The sequence below is a fragment of the Sturnus vulgaris genome, chromosome 17 (genome assembly GCF_052056855.1).
Source record: "Sturnus vulgaris isolate bStuVul1 chromosome 17, bStuVul1.hap1, whole genome shotgun sequence".
In the NCBI taxonomy this organism is placed as follows: Eukaryota; Metazoa; Chordata; class Aves; order Passeriformes; family Sturnidae; genus Sturnus; species Sturnus vulgaris.
In genome coordinates, this window is record NC_142259.1 from 6,214,124 (window position 1) to 6,230,942 (window position 16,819).

The following is a 16,819-nucleotide window of genomic DNA, read 5'->3' on the forward strand; positions in this document are numbered from 1 at the left end:
ATCTATAAATAGTAAGAAGTAGTCTGAAAAAGGACAGGGAAGGACTATTTTTACTTCTTTCTGTGACATAAGGTTGAGAAAGTAGAAAATTACTGGGGGAAAACCTGCAACCTCTACAAAGAAATATTGTACACAACTTCAGGTTTCAAGTAAATAAATATGAACCCTGCAAGAAAGGACTGCGATTCAAAAATTAAAAATAAGACTAGTGACTCAGAAATAAGAGTATTTCTTGTGATTGCAGGGATGCTGGCTGGTGTATTCCTATAAGGCAGCGTCAGACCTCAGATTTCCTTGGCTATGGAGCAGATGGGGCTGAACACGGATTTTGTCTCATTGCACTGTAAGAAATGTGGATGCACCTTTGATACATCCAAAGTTTATCACTGGCTGAGTCAGGGCAGCAGAGCAGCCAGAACCTGGGATGAAATTCTGACCCTCCTGATGCCACAGGCAGGTGGCCAAGATTTCAGTCTTGGTCTGCTCCCAGGGAGCCCTTCCCAAGTAATGCTCCCTGCTTTAACAATGCTGGGTGGAAGCTGCTTTCACTCAAGCTACACTTAAGATCTCAAGCAGAAAATAAATAAAATAAATAAATCTGGATAGTTGAAACATGATCTTGGAGATTTGGGTTATTTGGCAGGAAAGTAGATGGAGTGCTACAAAGGTTCTTCTTGCAAAGAAAAGCTCAAATGAATGACAGGGGAAAAAAAAAGGGGGGGGGGGGAGAGGGAGAAGGAAGGAAAGATGAAATTTTCCACCCTTTTAGTCAGCACTATATCTACCCAGATATCTTTGGTTGGCTTTTATGCCGAGGAAAAATTAGTTTCTGGCCTCTTATAAGCTAAGAGGCATGGCAGAGAGGTACATCTGCAGAATGCCAGGCTCTAGCTGTACTTCTGAAAAATGTATTCATTGTTTATAAAATTTAGGCTGTAAGCTGTGTTTTGAGGAATGAGATGGAAGATCTGAAAGCCAAGCAGATGATCTTCACTGATCATCACTCATCATCATCATCTCATCAGCCAAGGAAAAAAAAAAAAAAAACAAAAAGAGATTCAGTTCCAGAATTATTTTTTAAAAGAACTGGAAAATATAGGACAAAAAAAATCCCAGAATTAAATACTTCTAAGTGGATGAAGAGTGCCCTAAAAGTATCCCAAACACCAGCCCTGTTGGTTCCCTGGGAGCTGTGAAGTGAGAAAAGCTCTACCACAAGTGAGATTTACGGCTGCCCTTGGAAGGTGCTCGCCACGACCCAGAGCACGCTCTGCACCGTGGGCTGGAGGCGTGGAGGGAAGATGGAGCAGGGAATGTGCTTCCTCCCCAGGGAATGGCGTGGACAAAGGGTGTCTCTGCCATGCCACCTCGTGCCGTGCCAGAGAGCCCTCCTGTGTCCCACGGAGCAGCAGGTCCACGCCGTCCCTGCAGCCACAGGAGCTCAGGAGAGGTTGCTAACGTGGCGACGTGGCGATGGCTTCGTGCTCCCTGTGTCACCTCTGCCCAGCACGGGTGACACAGACACAGGCAAAGCCTCACCTGCCCCTGGGCACACGTTGAGCCTGCGTTACACAGAGTTACTCAGCTACAACCCCAGCAAGGAAATAAAACAAAGAAGCGTAAAACCAAAGCCCTGCTGTCACCCCTGTGAGTGTCTGCCAGCTCTGCCTGTGCTGCCACACTCTCCATTCCCCCCCAGCCTTGCTACCCTGCAGCTCCAGCCCGAGGCAGGCTGGAAGGAAGGAAGATATGATTTAAGGTCCAGCATACACGTAGATACATTGGACTGCACAGCACAGGAAAAGCACGGTAATACCTAGGAATGCTTCCCTCGATGGTGCCACGACATGGTACACACACTCACACACACAGAAATCTACAGGGAATGCATGGGGATGGCGTGTGGGCAGTGATACAGACCTTGGCGATGGTTCAGGCTGCTGCTCTTTCCTTTAAACAGAAGCAATAGTACATTAGCATGGTGTCAGGTGGCAAAAGATGTTGCTGCTTCACTGTTAAAACATAACGAAACGACAATACCAAACAATACAACTAAGTGGAAGTTGCGGACAGAAGAAAGGGAAAGGAGCACTTAATTCCTGGAGTTTCTGGCCCGGACAGAAGATCACTGGAGACTCACACAACCTCAGAGAAGACACATACAACGCACAGGGTTGAAGATTTCACCCCAACCCATCCTTGTGCCTACGCACCACTGAGACACCTGAGGGTCGTGTGATTTGTGTGAGCACAGGAGGACTTCTGTGGGCTCAGAGAGCAGCCCCATTCCTTTGGAAATGCACTGCCCTCATGTTTCTGCACACGGGCAAGGGTTTGAACAGCTCCCATGACCTTGGTGCAATTGCTTTTCCTCCCTGGCCATTGGGACAGAGCTCATGTCAGATCTCCAAATGCACAGATTCACACTGGGTGCTGGGATTGGACATGGGTGGGAAGAAGCAGGGACCCCTGCCCTGACACCTCAGCTGGGGTTTGTGCCTCCAGAGCCTTTGGCAGCTACTTTACCAAAGTAGTTGGCAAAGGAGACATGAAGGGAGTGGGCCACCACAATCCGTGTTTGAAGTTTCATACTGAGATGTGAAACTGGACTGCCCTGAAAAATCATTCAGGACAAAGTGAGCTGAATGCCTACAAAACGGCAGCCAGGACACTGCAAGCCATGCTGAGGCCACACTGAAAAATACCCCTCACCTCCACTGACCAGGCATTGTGGTGGTATTTCCCTCCAGCAATGAGGAAAACCTGCTCTGCCTTCAGCTGCTCCATTTCACAGCTCCTACACTGGGGAGTGGTGTTTACTGGGGGCCTCGACCAGCCCTGCCCCTGCAGCTCCCAGAGAGGGAGCAGACCGTGTTCCTCAGCAGAATCAGCTCTGCCTCCCCTAACACAGGTGCCCTCTGAGTGTGATGCTGCACCAGCCCTGGCCCTGCCACTCAGTCAGACCTGCACAGAGCCTGACCCCTCTCCTTCAGCTAAAGGCAGCAGCCTGGAGACACTATAAAAACCTCTTTTCCCCCCTCTGCTTCTTGCTCAGAAAAGCTTGGAAGCCCAGCCTCGGTCACTAGCTCAAATATTCACATTTTAAAATCTTCAGGCTGACCCAGGGGTGTATTCTTTATGGAGGCACACAGCCCAGGGCAGGCCCCATCCCACACCTCCCAGCTGGCCCTGATGCCCACTGGCACCTCTACACCCCTGCCAAGGTCTCCCCATTCACCAACAGGGCAGCCTTGACCACTCAAAAACCCCAAGAATTATCCCTCCCAAGCAGAGGGTGAAGGTGCAGGACTCCCACCCTCCTGGGGGATTCTTGTAAACCTTGGCACAGCCAATTTAGCAAAAAATATCTCACTGCTGCAACCTTGCCTGCTGTCACTGGAGGGAACAGAGAATGAATTAACACATCCTGGGCCTGAGTGTCCTCTGAGTGTGGTGAAGAGCAGAAAGGTCAGAGGAAAACTGAGATCACAATCTCCATCAGCCCCTTTGGGAACCTGACTTTGAGTTGTCAGTCAAGCACCATGACATTGCTCCAGAGCCAAGTTAGGCTGAAGGAATTAATGTAGAGCACGGGAGAGGGGCAGGGAGGAGGTCACTGAGTGACCCATGTGGGACCAGCTGTCAAACCTCTTTCATCTTCAAGGATGTCCATATGCAAAAGGCAGGAAGGAAAAAAGGAGAAAAAGAAAAATACTGTGAAGTGTGTGTGCTCCAAACTCTCTTAACTCTGCTGCTAACCTGAATGTCAGTCCCGACTTGCTCTTCAGGTTCCTCAGGAGCTCCAGCTGGTTCAGAGGAGGGATGAGTCTAGAGGGAGAAAACAAAGAGCATTAATACCCAGACAGAGCTGATTCCAGAGCCTCCTGTCTTGGCAACTTCCCCTGCTGCCCCATCCTTTCAACCAGAACCAGTTTTTGTGCCACCAACTGCAGCTGGGGGACAGCTCAGGAAGGATGGAGAGGGGTTTGGCTGCTACTTCCAACAGTGTCCTAAGGCAGAGCAGTGGGGTAAGAGAGAGAAAGTGACAGCAAGAGAGAGAGAGAAACTTGTCTGCACCACTGGATTTTGAACCTCCCCAAAACCAAGCAGCTGCCAGGGTTCCTGGGCAGCCTGGTGGTGTTTTGGCAGAGCTGTAGTCTGGCAGGTTGGCATTGCTAGATGGAGAGAAACTCCAGCTTTGGGAAAAATAGGAAAACTCAACCCTGCTTCTCTTGGGAAGGAGCAGCTTGTGGAGCAGAGGAAACAAGGACTGGGGTTGGGAACATCCCAGGAGAAACAGCAGTGTGCTCCAGGGTCGAATTTAACCAATTCCCTACTGTCCATGTCAGGTTTTGCCCTAAAATGAAACAAATCTTGTGTCACTGCCTTCCAGAAACCACAGGGCTTCCTTCTCTTCTCAGTACAAAAAAAAAAAAATCTGACAATGGGAATCCTGGTAAGAATTTTAAAATCCAGTGAACAAACATCTGTGGCCTATCCTGCTTTTGTGCTTAAAAGCCATGGAATTAGCTCCACATCCATTTTTGGATTCTTCCATGAGACTCTGGGCTTTCTCCATAAATATTTCATATTGATATTCCCAGCCAGGTTTTCAAACAAGAGAAACATAGGCTAGAGGTGTCAGGGGGAGACTGTTAGAAATAAGGCTTCTAATAAAATAAAGGGAGTGATATTCCTGCCACATTTTTTCAGCCATGATGAGACCAATAGTTTCCCACTTTAACTAAAAAAAAATCAACTCAACTGGAAAAGCCTCTTCTCTGCAGGCACAAAACTTATCCTCAAAACTACAGTGGCTCAGCAGAGATTTTGTGTTCACAAGATTGAGGCAATCAAAAAATTTTCCAATTCTAAGTATGGAGAAAAGAATAAAAATAGGCCTGAAAAATTTTGGCTCAGCTCCCCAGTCACTTCCATCCAGAGAAAAGCACATCCTGATCTGCTGAATTAATGATCCTCTTCATTCCAGACATCAGGAAGAGGCTGACCTTGATGCAGTGGAGCTGTGCACGAGTGCTGGGCTGTCACCTCCCTTCACACACACCGGAGGGTTTGGAGATGCATTCCAGGTTGGGAGAGGTGGTGCATGAAATCCAGCACAGGCTGGACTCAGCAGGGGATGAAGGGTGCACAGCTCTCCTTTGGTGAATTTACTCCTCAGGGAGGGCCATACCCAGCAGAAGACAGGACAATTGCCCCAGCTGGGATTGCAGATCCAGGGCTCTCACTGGTGCAAGTCCCAGCTGAGGAGTTCATTAACTCAAAAGACTGGAGGAGTCAGGATTCCAAAAGGAACTGATTCTTTTGCACCACGGTCTGCAGTGGGTTGAAGGTGGCCACCTCTTGGGCCACTACAGATGCTTCCATGAGGAAGTACAGACACACAACAAACACAGAAATTTGCCATTTCTGTGGTTGGTTCATGGGCCTGGTACACATGAGGTGGAAATAATCGGTATTTTACTGAAATAATTATTATTAAAAATGGGTGAAAACTTACACATATACTTGACCTGAAATTTAATCTCAACTAAGTGCTTAGCCTAACCTGTCACTGCAAGAGCAGCTTGGGGAACAGCTCCTGCACCACACCATTTCTCCAGAACCTTAAAAAAACCAAAAAAGACAGAACTCTGCACAGCTTTTGAACTGAGCATTGCTGTGGAATGCTGGATGCACAGCACCCTGCCCTGGTGTGTGCCCAGGGCACGGGGGACACAGGTGCCACCATGCCAGGTGCAGAAGGAACCTCTGGCTGGGGCTCTCATGTTTTCTCTCTCTCCTCCTGGTCCGGGTGTCACTGGTTAGCAAGGGAAGCGCGTTCCAGTTAAGGGGGAGCTGGCTGAGGAATGTGCACACCACGGGACACACACAGCTCATGCCACCCACACAACAACACCTGGGAGCAGCTGCAGGTCCCCCCAGCTGCCTCCACCACCCCTCCCAGTCCAGCACAGAGAGAGGCCACACTAACTCGGGGTGCTGGCTCCCGTATCCGCAGGGAAAGGCGGATCCGCCGCTCCGGGGAGCACAGAGAACTTTTCAAGCATTAGGGGACAGGAGGGAGGTCATGCCTCGGGCCAGGACACCACCAGAACTCCACAGCACGAGGAGGGCAGCAGCACACGACACAGCGGGAGCTGCACTGACACACCACGGCACGCACACGGACACCACGATGATTTTTTGGAACAGTCCCAGGATGAACAGTCAAGGAGACGGTGACAAGGAGATGGGTGCTGGAATGGGATGGGAACCTAAATGAGCCTATGAGCAGCCAATTTTTTGCCCCAATCATGACTTTATGTCTCCAACTGAAGCTATTTTTCATGACTGAGAACATTTATGAAGCTTATAAAATACTTCATTACAACAAATGGAACCGAAGTGGCACATTCTTATTCCTCTCCCAGTAGCAGAAAAATGTCTAATTCTCAAAACAGGCTGTTGTTCAGCACAACAGGAAAATATATTCCTAATGTTATACTTGCAGTTCATTGATGCAATTTGCTATAAATTAAGCACACAGAGCAGTAAGTGTGATTTAGTAAGGCTGTAAAACTTGCATCTGTGAAAACTGGAACTGGGTTTCGAAATCAGACACTAAATCACATCAGCTCTAGTGGCATTACTGCATCTAGTGAGGATTTAAACTGCTCTAAGAACAGAGCTTGGTCTGCAGTCTTGAAATGCAAGTCATTTATTCCCCATCTTAAAATATTAACTTGACTACACCTTCAGATACCCATCTCATATAAAATATGCCTGTGATTTGCAAATCTACTCATTTCTGCAGAACCTGAGATAATATTATTTATCATAAATCTTACACAGCCATATCCAGGACTTAGCATTTCGATTGATCCCAAAAGGTTAAGTCCCAGATTGAATAACTGTGGCTAATAACTGCTTAGCTCTAGGTGAGTCTTGGAACTAAAAACTGAAATGGAAAAGTCCTGCTGAGATGAAGCATTCTTTCACCAAAAAATAAGACTGGATTACTCAAAGAAATGAATGATCATATCAGTTTAGCATCCCAGATCTTTCTCTTCTCCAGGTTCTACCCTCAAAAGCAGGCACAGCTGCTCTGGAGGTTTTATTCTGTGCTAACACTGATGTGCCCTGTGGTGCCACCACACCAGCAAACTCAAGGCCAGCATTACTGGGTGGGCACAACTCCTGCAGCCCAGAGCCAGATAAATGACACAATGAAGAATGGGAGAAGAGGGTTGGAGAGAAGGAACACACGGGAGTGAGGGCAGAAGGAAATGGAAGATGAATGGGGATGTTCTCCTGTTAAGCATTGCATGGATTGGGGTTAGAAAGACCATCAAGAAATCATCCTTAACAAAGCAAGCTTATCAAGCACGCTCCCATTCTCCTTCCTTACATCATCATTTTGGCAGTTTCCCAACACTTGTGTGTACCAATAGCTAAAATGTACATGGAGGTGCAGGGGGTTAGTCTGTAGCAGCAGGAGGGCACGTCTGCTTTGGGCTTTCACTCATTCCTTGGAAAAAAGCTCATCTTCAAAGGTTTTTTCTGGGTTGGTTTTTTTTTTTCGTTGTTTTTGTCTTTTTTTTTTCTTTTTTTTTAATTCAAAGCTTTTCATGTTACAGTCCCAAATGAAGAACAAGGAGTGACATGACACACACTTTCAGAGTCACATGCACTTCATACCTGGAGGCACCATACGTTTGCGTTTGCGTGCTTTTCAAGTGTTTTCACCAAAGAAAACCAAAGGGGTAAGAGAAAGAAAAACAGAGGGGGGAAGTTGGGGTGGAGGAGAGGGGGAAAGAAACAGAATAAAGAAAATTAGCATATGAACGAAGTGTGTCCCCGGGAGCAGATGCTGTGGCCAGGCTCACAGGTGAGCACAGGAGCTGGGCTCCTGCTGTGGCTGGCTCAGGAGCCACGGCACGCCCGTGTCACCCTCGGGGACAGGCAGGCTGGCACCTTGCTGCGAGAGCAAATGGGCACCACGGGGCAGGGAAAGTGTGGGGGCCTCCCAGAGACCTTCCATGGGACATCCACAGCCCTCAGCCCCACCAGCTCCCTGGGCTGGGCTGCTGAATGGGCAGGATGTGCCCATGGGTTTGGTTTTTTTAGTGAAGACCAATATATGACAGTAGTTCAGATCAAGGCCCTGCTCTCATGAGTGACAATAAGAGCAGATTTTGTTCCAGTAAGTCCAGTGGCTGATGCAGAACAGGTTATTGATGATGTCTGGGTGCACCAAGCCAACTCGTGCATCACAACCCAAACCACACCTGCACACACAGAAGCCTTGTGCATATTTTAGAATTTGGTTCTGCCACATTTTGGATTTAAAGGCGAAATCTGGGATTCTCTCAGAGGCCACCATATTTTCCCCCAAACAAATCAGAGTAGCTCTACTGCAGTGATTGGAGTGATGCTCTGGAGTCATGTGAGCTCCTCCAAGGCATGTGTAAACATTTTCTCAAATCAAGCAGCCAAGCCTTTCCAGAAATGCCTTGGGAAGAGAGATGAGCTAAAGGCACAGGCTCCTGCTATGAGGAATGAGCAGCTCAGTGTTGAGCAGAAAGGCTGCTGAGGCAGTGGTGACTGCAGATCATCCCCGGGCACCAGAGAGGGGGATTTTGTGCTCCTCTAGCCCACTTCCAAACCAGACTGTGCATTGCAGCCACATGTCAGCAGCCATGGCTTAGGGAGCTGCTGGGCTGGACGTGCTGCTATGGCTGCAGCAGCACCAGCAGCAGCACTGGGCTGCCAGTGCCTGCCAGCTGGCTTGGGGAAGTGGGGAGGCAAGGAGAGATGGTCAGTGTGAGTGATGCAAGCTGCAGCCAGAACATACAGTTACTCCCTTTTTAAAAAAAAAAAAAAAATCCACTTAATGTATTGGACAGCATTCAAAATACTGTCAGAAGGGGTTCACTGTTTTTTTGGTAAAAAAAGCAATTTAATTGAGGGCTGAATACATTGGTGCACCCACGGCTCACTTGTCCAGGTGATGTTCACTTGATCTATGCACAAACAGGAGCTGGGATTTAAGGGAGAAGCTGAGAGCCCAGAGAAATCCATTTCTAAGGAAGCCCAGGGTGCCACTGCTGTGTGGGGCTGAGCAGCACCCACAGCTCCAGCCCTTCTACAAATCTGTCCTGGCTTTTTACTCAAGATAAGCAGGCTCTTCAGACAATATTATTTCTCTTTTTCTCCTCCTCAGAGTTTCTGTTTAGCCTTTTCTGGAGATCTTTAGCTCAGATTTCTTCCTGCATATTAGCTCTGTAGAAACAGAGGTTTTAACAAGGGGGTTGTGTAACAGGTAATCAAAAGGGTGTCACTGCATGGCTGGCTGCATGGTAAGTTCAGTATTTCAAAGAGCAATAAAATCTGGCAAAGTCCACTGAAAACAAGCCCTGAGTGCGTGCATTTTGCAGTGGATTTTGGGCCAAGCTCCATCCTTATCCTCTCCAGTAGCTGATCCCAGGCAGTGCTGCAAAGGTACAGCCAGAAGGTCAGCTACTGGGAGGGAGAGTTTCAATGGGTGGGTTTAATGCTATTGGAAAACAGCTTTATTCTGTTCTGTTGGGTTGTTGATGTTTTGGGTTTTTTAGAACAAAATCTTCAAGTCAGTTCATAAATTTCTAGGGGAAAAGCAACCAATCAGACACACACTGGGAATGAATCCAATGAGAAGTTGCTGACCACAACAATGGGACTTCCGACAGGTTTTTATGATTGGTTAAGAGGCTGGCTGCTGTGTTTGAAACACAGGCTAACGTTTACCCCAGGAAATTCATCCAGGCTGTCTGCCTGAGGGCTAGATGGCACCAGTAATATGGGAAAACAGGAAGGGATTATTCCTGCAGTGGCACAGCCCAGTGCTGGGCCACAGCCCTGTGTGGGAGCAGGGAGATGGGACACAGGGAGCCCCATCACACCCAACAAAACCCCACAGAGCTACAGGAACATCTAACAAACATATCCAACCATTCTACAAACCCAGAGAGTCATGGATAGCCTCTAAAAATACACCAGCAAGGGGCACATAGGCCTGCCCAGGATACAGGGAGGTGTGGGGTGAAAATGAATAGAACCTTGTGCATTTTAGCTTCTGAGGAAGCCACCAGCCCAAAGGGGACATGAAAGACAAGGTGCTTCCCCATATCCTGGTGGGCTGGGGGGCATGGCAGGGGACTCTGTCCCCAGCTCCATGAAGCTCCAAATCCCAGGAGGCTGTGAATTTCCACAGCATTGCCCTAACCTATGTAGTTTCACCCTAAAAACCTGCCTGGTTTTACTGCAGGTAGAGCAAGGCAGGTGGGTGCTGCTCAAACACTGGTGTTCAGCAGCCTCATCCATCATGGTTCCAGTGTCATGCCCTGCTTGTGTCAACACCCTGGGATGGATAAATGAGATAGAAGAAATGGGAAAACTCTCCCTGAATCCCGAGGTTGTTTTCCTCCTCTTAGAGATAAAAAAGGGAAAGAAAGGAAAGGAGGACCCAGGGAAAATGCACCTGGGAGAGTGCCAGGCTGGTCAAAGGTGGGAGAGAAGTTTGCTGAAAGGCAGAAGGACCATCAGAGACCAGTTGGACCAGCAAGGAGAGCCTGAGAGGGCACGAGGAGCTGCAGGTAGGGTGAGGGTGGTGTTTACCTATGATCCAGGGCAGCTTGGAGGGAGGTCTTCATACCTGGGCACGGCAACTGTCACAACACAATGCAACTACCAGCAGGCGTGGAGCAATAAAGGTGAAAAGAAAAGAATGTACACACACAAAGACATGGGAAGAAAAAAAAAAAAAAACAAAACACAAAGCAACAGGGAAATTAAAATTAAGTCAAAAAGAAAAACAATGAAAAAATACAAAGCAAAAAAACTCCAAAAGAAAAAGCATATACCAGCTCTTAGGAGCTCGAAATCAACTTTTTAACAACAACGAAAAAAGTAAATAAATAAGCAAAATTATATATCCAAATAACTATGGAGACAGTGGCATCACGAGGAAGGAAGGGAGGAGGAAGCTGGAGGAGGAGGTACCTGTACATGGGGACGGTGACGGTGCGTTCGTAGTACTGCCAGGTGGAGTGCAGGTCTGTCCGGGACAGGTTGGTGGCATAAAATCTCCAGGCCGCCTGTGCAGGAGAAAACCCAGTGGGATTGTGCACCCAGGAATGGCCAGAACCACCCCCGGGTTTATAAACCTCAACCAACACCAAGTCCTAAGGGATGGATCCAGCATTCTGCCTTCTCCTTGATCTGCTAAGGGACAAACTTGGAGTGGTACCATGACACTCTTCACCATGTGAGCAAAAAAATGCTGCGGGTCCCAGGCATTCACTGCCAGGCTGAGGTCAGGATGGGTGTTGTTGCCCATCAAGGAGTGAAAAATGTGGGGAGAGAGGAGCAGGGGAATGTAAAATGACTAATTTCAATTCTCCAAAATGTACACCAAGGCAAGCCTTCTGCACGGACATCTGTTCTCGTGAAGAAAATGCTCCCAACTGTACCGTTATATGAGGATAAATATTCTCTTTGGGGAGAAAAAAAGGCTGAAAACAGACTGTCCTAATGCATTTGTCTTGCTGAGCTGGCTGCTTGCTGAATTCCAGCCCTTTTCTCTCTAGATTCCCAACCACATATGCTGTTTGCCCATGGTTGATTTCCTGGCATTTATTCCCAGACAAAACCAGTCATCAGCTTCTGTCTCACACCTTACACACACGGCCCCATTTGTCTCCTCCCAACTTCTAAAAGTCTGTGAAGGTCCCTAAAACCAGGGTGATGTAACCACAAGGCTCCTTGGATGTGATCCTCACCTGGATCAGGCCTGCTGCTGGGTTCCGCCTCTTCTCAAAGTGTTTTTGTCGATGCTGCTCTTGCACCTTCAGAGCAAACCCCGAGCCCAAGATGCCCTGGGGAAGAAAACAACAATTTGCTGCTAGCAGGGGTTTAATTAAGCTTCCACTTAAAAATTGTGGCCAGCTTTCCCTCCAAAGGTTTTCTCCCGGCTCATTTTTTGATTCAATCATCGAGGAAGGAAGGAGCGTCCATCCTGGCAGCTGTGGCAGACACTCTCCAAGGGGCAGCAGACTTTCCTGGCACTCACTGGAATTGCAAATTTTCCCAAACTATCTCCAGCCAACTGATAAAATACAAAAGAATCCCAGCACGCTGTCAGTCAGCAGATTATCCCCATAGGAATCCAGATCCTGCAACACATTGAAATGCACTGCCAAAGGGACAGGGGGAATTTGCTGAAATGGTGTAATTGCAGAATAACAGACTGGTTTGGGTTGGAAGGGACCTTAAAACTCACCTTATTCCAACCCCCTGCTGTGGGCAGCGACACCTTCCACTAGATGAAGTTGCTCCAAGCCCAGCCCAGCCTGGCCTTGATGGAGCAGCCACAGCTTTCTGGGCAACTTGTGTGTGTCTCACCACTCTCGCAGGAAAGTATTTCTTCCTAATATCAAATCTAAATCTACCCTCTTTAATTTTAAAACCATTCATTACCCCAAGGAACAGCCTTCTGGGGAAAATAAAGCTTTTTATTGCTTCATAAATATTTGTGCAGAGCCAAACTGAAAGTTTCCATCCCGTTTCCTCACGCACACGATGCCCAAGTTGTGGATATTCAAAGAGGCTCTCCTTTGTCCTCCCTCATTTTTTGATTCACAAGCCACAGGGCACCACAGTCAGGAGGTCTCTGAGTGCATCACTTTGTAGCTGTTAGAGTGCCACCAGCTCCAGGGGCTGGGGACAATGCCCAGGTGAGCTCAGCCCCCCCACTTACGGCAGGAAGGGCGAAGAAGGAGACGCCGATGAGCGTGAAGGTCGCCGCCAGCAGCCGCCCGTTCCAGGTCTGTGGATACTTGTCCCCGTAGCCAATGGTGGTGAGAGTGATCTGCAGGGAGGAGATCAGTGCCCAGCCCTTGGTCAGACAGCCTTAAAACTGAAACAACGCAGCCAAAACTCACACAACAGCCGAGTGGCACACGGAGGAGCCGGGAGGCAGCTCGGGGACCTGGGGGACCAGCAGGGACGGGCAGCTCCACGGGCTGCAGAGACACCGCCCTGCTCATGTGTGGGTTTCGCACCAGTTGGGAGCGTTTTGGTGCCTTTTGCTGTCACAGAGAGAGCTGCCATCTGGTGCAGAGGCTGGTGGAGCTCGGAGCCTCCCCCAGGAGGGGCTGTGCCTTCGGCAGGGGAAGCGAACCAGCACCGTTCCCCCAAACTCCCTTTCAGCAGCTCAGGAAAGATATTGATTTGCATGCACAGAGACCTGCTGCTGTTTATTCCCAATCTTCCCAGCAGTGCCTATCAGCTGGGAAGGTCTCCACTCCCCTATTTAAAAACAGCCTGTTAGGCTGAGAGGATGAATTATGGCTCCTCCACAGCACCTCATTTAGGGATGGGTTTTGTGTTATTGCAATGCACCAAGAGAGGGCTGGCAAGCTGCTGTCTGTATTTTGGGGAAGGACCTGAGAGATTTGTTGGAGACAGAGTCCTCTGAATTTTAAACTGCAGAGAAAGACACTTTTTCCCTCTTCAGTCCATGGACATCACTAGTGGGAAATGCTGGCTATTCCCCCAAGGCTTCCAAGAGGATTTGGAGAGCCTGGGACTAGCAGGACAAGGAGGAGAGGGATGGTCTGATTAGAGACATCTTTGAGACTTCTGATCCCACAGCTGTCCCTGTCACACAGCCTCCATGGACAGAGCTGGCCCCAGGGATGGGAACTGACACCATGCTGATGTGGCATTGGAAACACGCATTCCATTTAGAATAAAAAATCACTTTAACACAAATGGAAGTAGGATCCCAAAGCACTTTTTAATTGGGCCCACTAAAAGCCTTATCAATTAGATGCTATTTTGACCAAGTGGTTAAAAAATGCATCAATGTGCTAATCCTTACTGAAACACAGAGTCAGAGCAAGGCTCTCTCCATAATCACTGCAAAGCTGGTTTACAATATTTTTGTAACTTCTATAGACAACAAGTGTTAGATACACTAAGATCAACCAAGGAATGAGCTTCTGAACCGGAAATTTGATTTATCCCATCTCTCAACGTCTGCTCATATTGGATCCATGAGCTGGACTCTTATTTTAATGAAGCTCACTTTTTTTTTTCTGAACTTCTCAGTGGCAAAAACAGTCTCAGAAGCAGAAGGGATAAATCTGCCCATGGTTCTCCCCAGACTGAGCTCTAATCTGGGCTGTCACTTGTCCCTCATTGTTTATTTTCTCTTTATGTCAAATTGGGCTTTGTTTTTACTTTTCTGTCCTAACTAAGGGGCTTGAAAAGCAATTTACTGCCTCTTTCCCTTTGTTGGAATGGAGGAGCTGCTTGATCAGCCGATTCCTCCCCAAGCCTGTTATTGGGATTTGATCAGATTGGGGATTTTCGTTACATGCTTTATAATCAAGGCCAAACTAGTGATGGAGCAGAAGAACAATAACACAAGAAGATTAGGACGTCATTAATTCTCTCTTTGTTACTCGGGTAATCCAATAATTCACATGCACACGCACACACCACAAGTATTGCCCTTTCAGCAGAAATGTGACGGGGAGTGCTCGCCCCACTGGAGTCTTTCTGCTACTCAGGCCCTATTAATTTCATGAAATTTATTCCAGCGTGTTCAACAGTGCTTTGCCCAAGTGCAATTTCAATAATTAAACGGCAGCAATACTTGTCAAAACAATGATCAAAGCACCCTGTGGTGCAGGATCTCTCTCTGACCTGCCTCTGTCACGACAGAGCTCAATCCCACAATTGGGAGCACAGGAGTTCTTGGTTCCCCTGCAGCTCCAGATAATTCAGAAATGTTATCCCCTACCATTTTCTATGAGGTTTATGTAAGAAAAAGAGCTAAATGGAACAGTCTGAAGCCATTTAATACAAATGTTAACTAAGCACTCTCTAAGTCGATACCTCACGTAAGTGATAGAAGATGGAGGGTTAATGGACATTTTATTTTAATAACCAGCAGCTGCTCTATGGAAATTACTTACCAGACCCCACCAGAGTGCATCTGCGTACGTATCAAAGTGCTCATTTTCTCCCTTCTCAGCCAAGTACACCAGGAAAGAGGCCAGGATGAGGCACAGGAAGCCAATATACCAGGCAGTAATCAGCTCCTGCGAGATCATTAAAAGAAAGAAGAGAATAATTGCAGTCCTGGTGCACATCTCCAAACGCTGAGTTTCTTACTTGCTGCTGGATCTGAACTTTTCCTGCACTGGTTTAGGTTTTGGGGCTTTGGCTGGAGATTAGTGATGGCACTTTTGGAGATGGGACCATGGCTCTGCCAGGCCTGAGGACCAAATTATCCAAACACACACAGCAAACGGAGGAGTGTTAAGAGCTCCATTATTGCAAGAACTGAGACTTTAAAAACTCTGATATTTCCCCGGTTCACAGAGGGAAGTGGAGCTGAAACTGAAATAGGAACCCCCAGATCTCTGGAGATCCTACTTAGGGCAGGTCCAATCCACTAAAGGAGAAGTTTGGGTCTGGATGGACTATCCTCCAGTTGCAGGGATGTTTTAATTCAAAATTCACTGGAGTGATTATTTTTCGATTAGGTTTGTGCAAGGGACCCACAAATTCCCTATAATCTTTACACAGTGCTGGAGAAGCTGGCTAAGCTTCTCTGGGGAAAGAAAGTGAAGGAAGCAGGAGAAATGTTAAAATCATGAATACAGGATCAGGAAATAAAAAGTTATCAACAAACTCTTCCCAAACTGATCCCCTTACACCAGGGATCCATGACTGGAGTCTCTCTCTCCCTTCCCTTCTTGACTGGTGGAACACTCCATCAGCCCTTGTGTCTCTGACTGTGCTGCTCCCGGTGTTACCTACGGTGCCTTTCCAATCTCCCCAGGCTGGGAAGAACTTTGGGATGGAGAGTTGAACCAAAGCAGTGTCTCTGCTGGGGAGAACACCAAGAGCAGCTCCACGTGCTTGCCTGGGCCTTGCTCACCTTGCTGTGTGCGTAGACCACGGAGCCCAGGAGCTTCCAGGTGCCGCCGCGCCGGTCCATGCGGATCATGCGCAGGATCTGCAGGAACCTCAAACTCCTGAGTGCCGAGGTGGCAAAGACGTTCCCTTGGGACCCTGCTGCCAGCACGGCGATGGATGCAATCAGCACCATGATGTCTGTGGGAACACAGGGCAGGGAAAGGTGAGGAAGCGCTGCCAGATCACTGCCAAAGCGAACGGCATTGCCACTGCCTTGGGCTGTGCGTGATGGATCTCCTGCACTTGTGTCCCATGATGGAAGGACACAGCACTAATCTGAAATGGATGAAAGGAACCACTGCACACCTCGTGGAAACATCCTGGTTTCCTTCTCCACGCTCATCATTCCCATACAAAATGGTTCAAATGCTGCAAAGCCCAGATTTTGATCTGATTCAGTGTTAACATTGGATTAAATCCTTGCCAAAGGCCTTTTCTTTTATCAGCTATAGCTGCCTGTTACACAGAGCAGGGAATTCCCCCATCTAAACTGGAAATGAAAATCTATACATCATCCATGGTAATCCTAAAGTGATTAAGGAAAGAAAAAAGTCTTGCTCAATACATATCAAAGATCCCATAAACCTCCTTCTTCCCTGATTTGCTACACAAATTTTATAAGAGCGTTTTTCTGTGGAATAAACTGAAATCCTGCATATGACCATTGCCAGCTTCTGGGCAGCCAAAGGCAGTCTCCATAGCAAAGGGCATGGCCACTCTGTCCATTTCTAATCCCAGAAAATATCACTGCTGTGCCCAGATGGCCTCTCTCACAGGAGACTCG

General features: G+C 47.9%; 1 protein-coding gene across 9 annotated transcripts in view; it reads right to left on the bottom strand.

The window, feature by feature from the left end:
* Positions 1–16,819, bottom strand: part of KCNQ2 (potassium voltage-gated channel subfamily Q member 2) — a 74,088-nt gene that overhangs the window by 32,140 nt on the left and 25,129 nt on the right. For 6 of the 9 annotated variants that reach the window (XM_088174794.1, XM_014873798.2, XM_088174797.1 and 3 more), the window contains exons 4-11: positions 15,998–16,173; positions 15,027–15,152; positions 12,800–12,910; positions 11,823–11,918; positions 11,044–11,138; positions 7,702–7,731; positions 3,760–3,828; positions 1,921–1,950 (exon numbers count right to left, since the gene is read on the bottom strand). In XM_088174794.1, coding sequence (XP_088030920.1) covers positions 1,921–1,950; positions 3,760–3,828; positions 7,702–7,731; positions 11,044–11,138; positions 11,823–11,918; positions 12,800–12,910; positions 15,027–15,152; positions 15,998–16,173 — 733 coding nt within the window. The remainder of the gene's footprint in view (positions 1–1,920; positions 1,951–3,759; positions 3,829–7,701; positions 7,732–11,043; positions 11,139–11,822; positions 11,919–12,799; positions 12,911–15,026; positions 15,153–15,997; positions 16,174–16,819) is intronic. The other 3 variants (XM_088174796.1, XM_088174795.1, XM_088174792.1) reach the window with 1 other exon arrangement.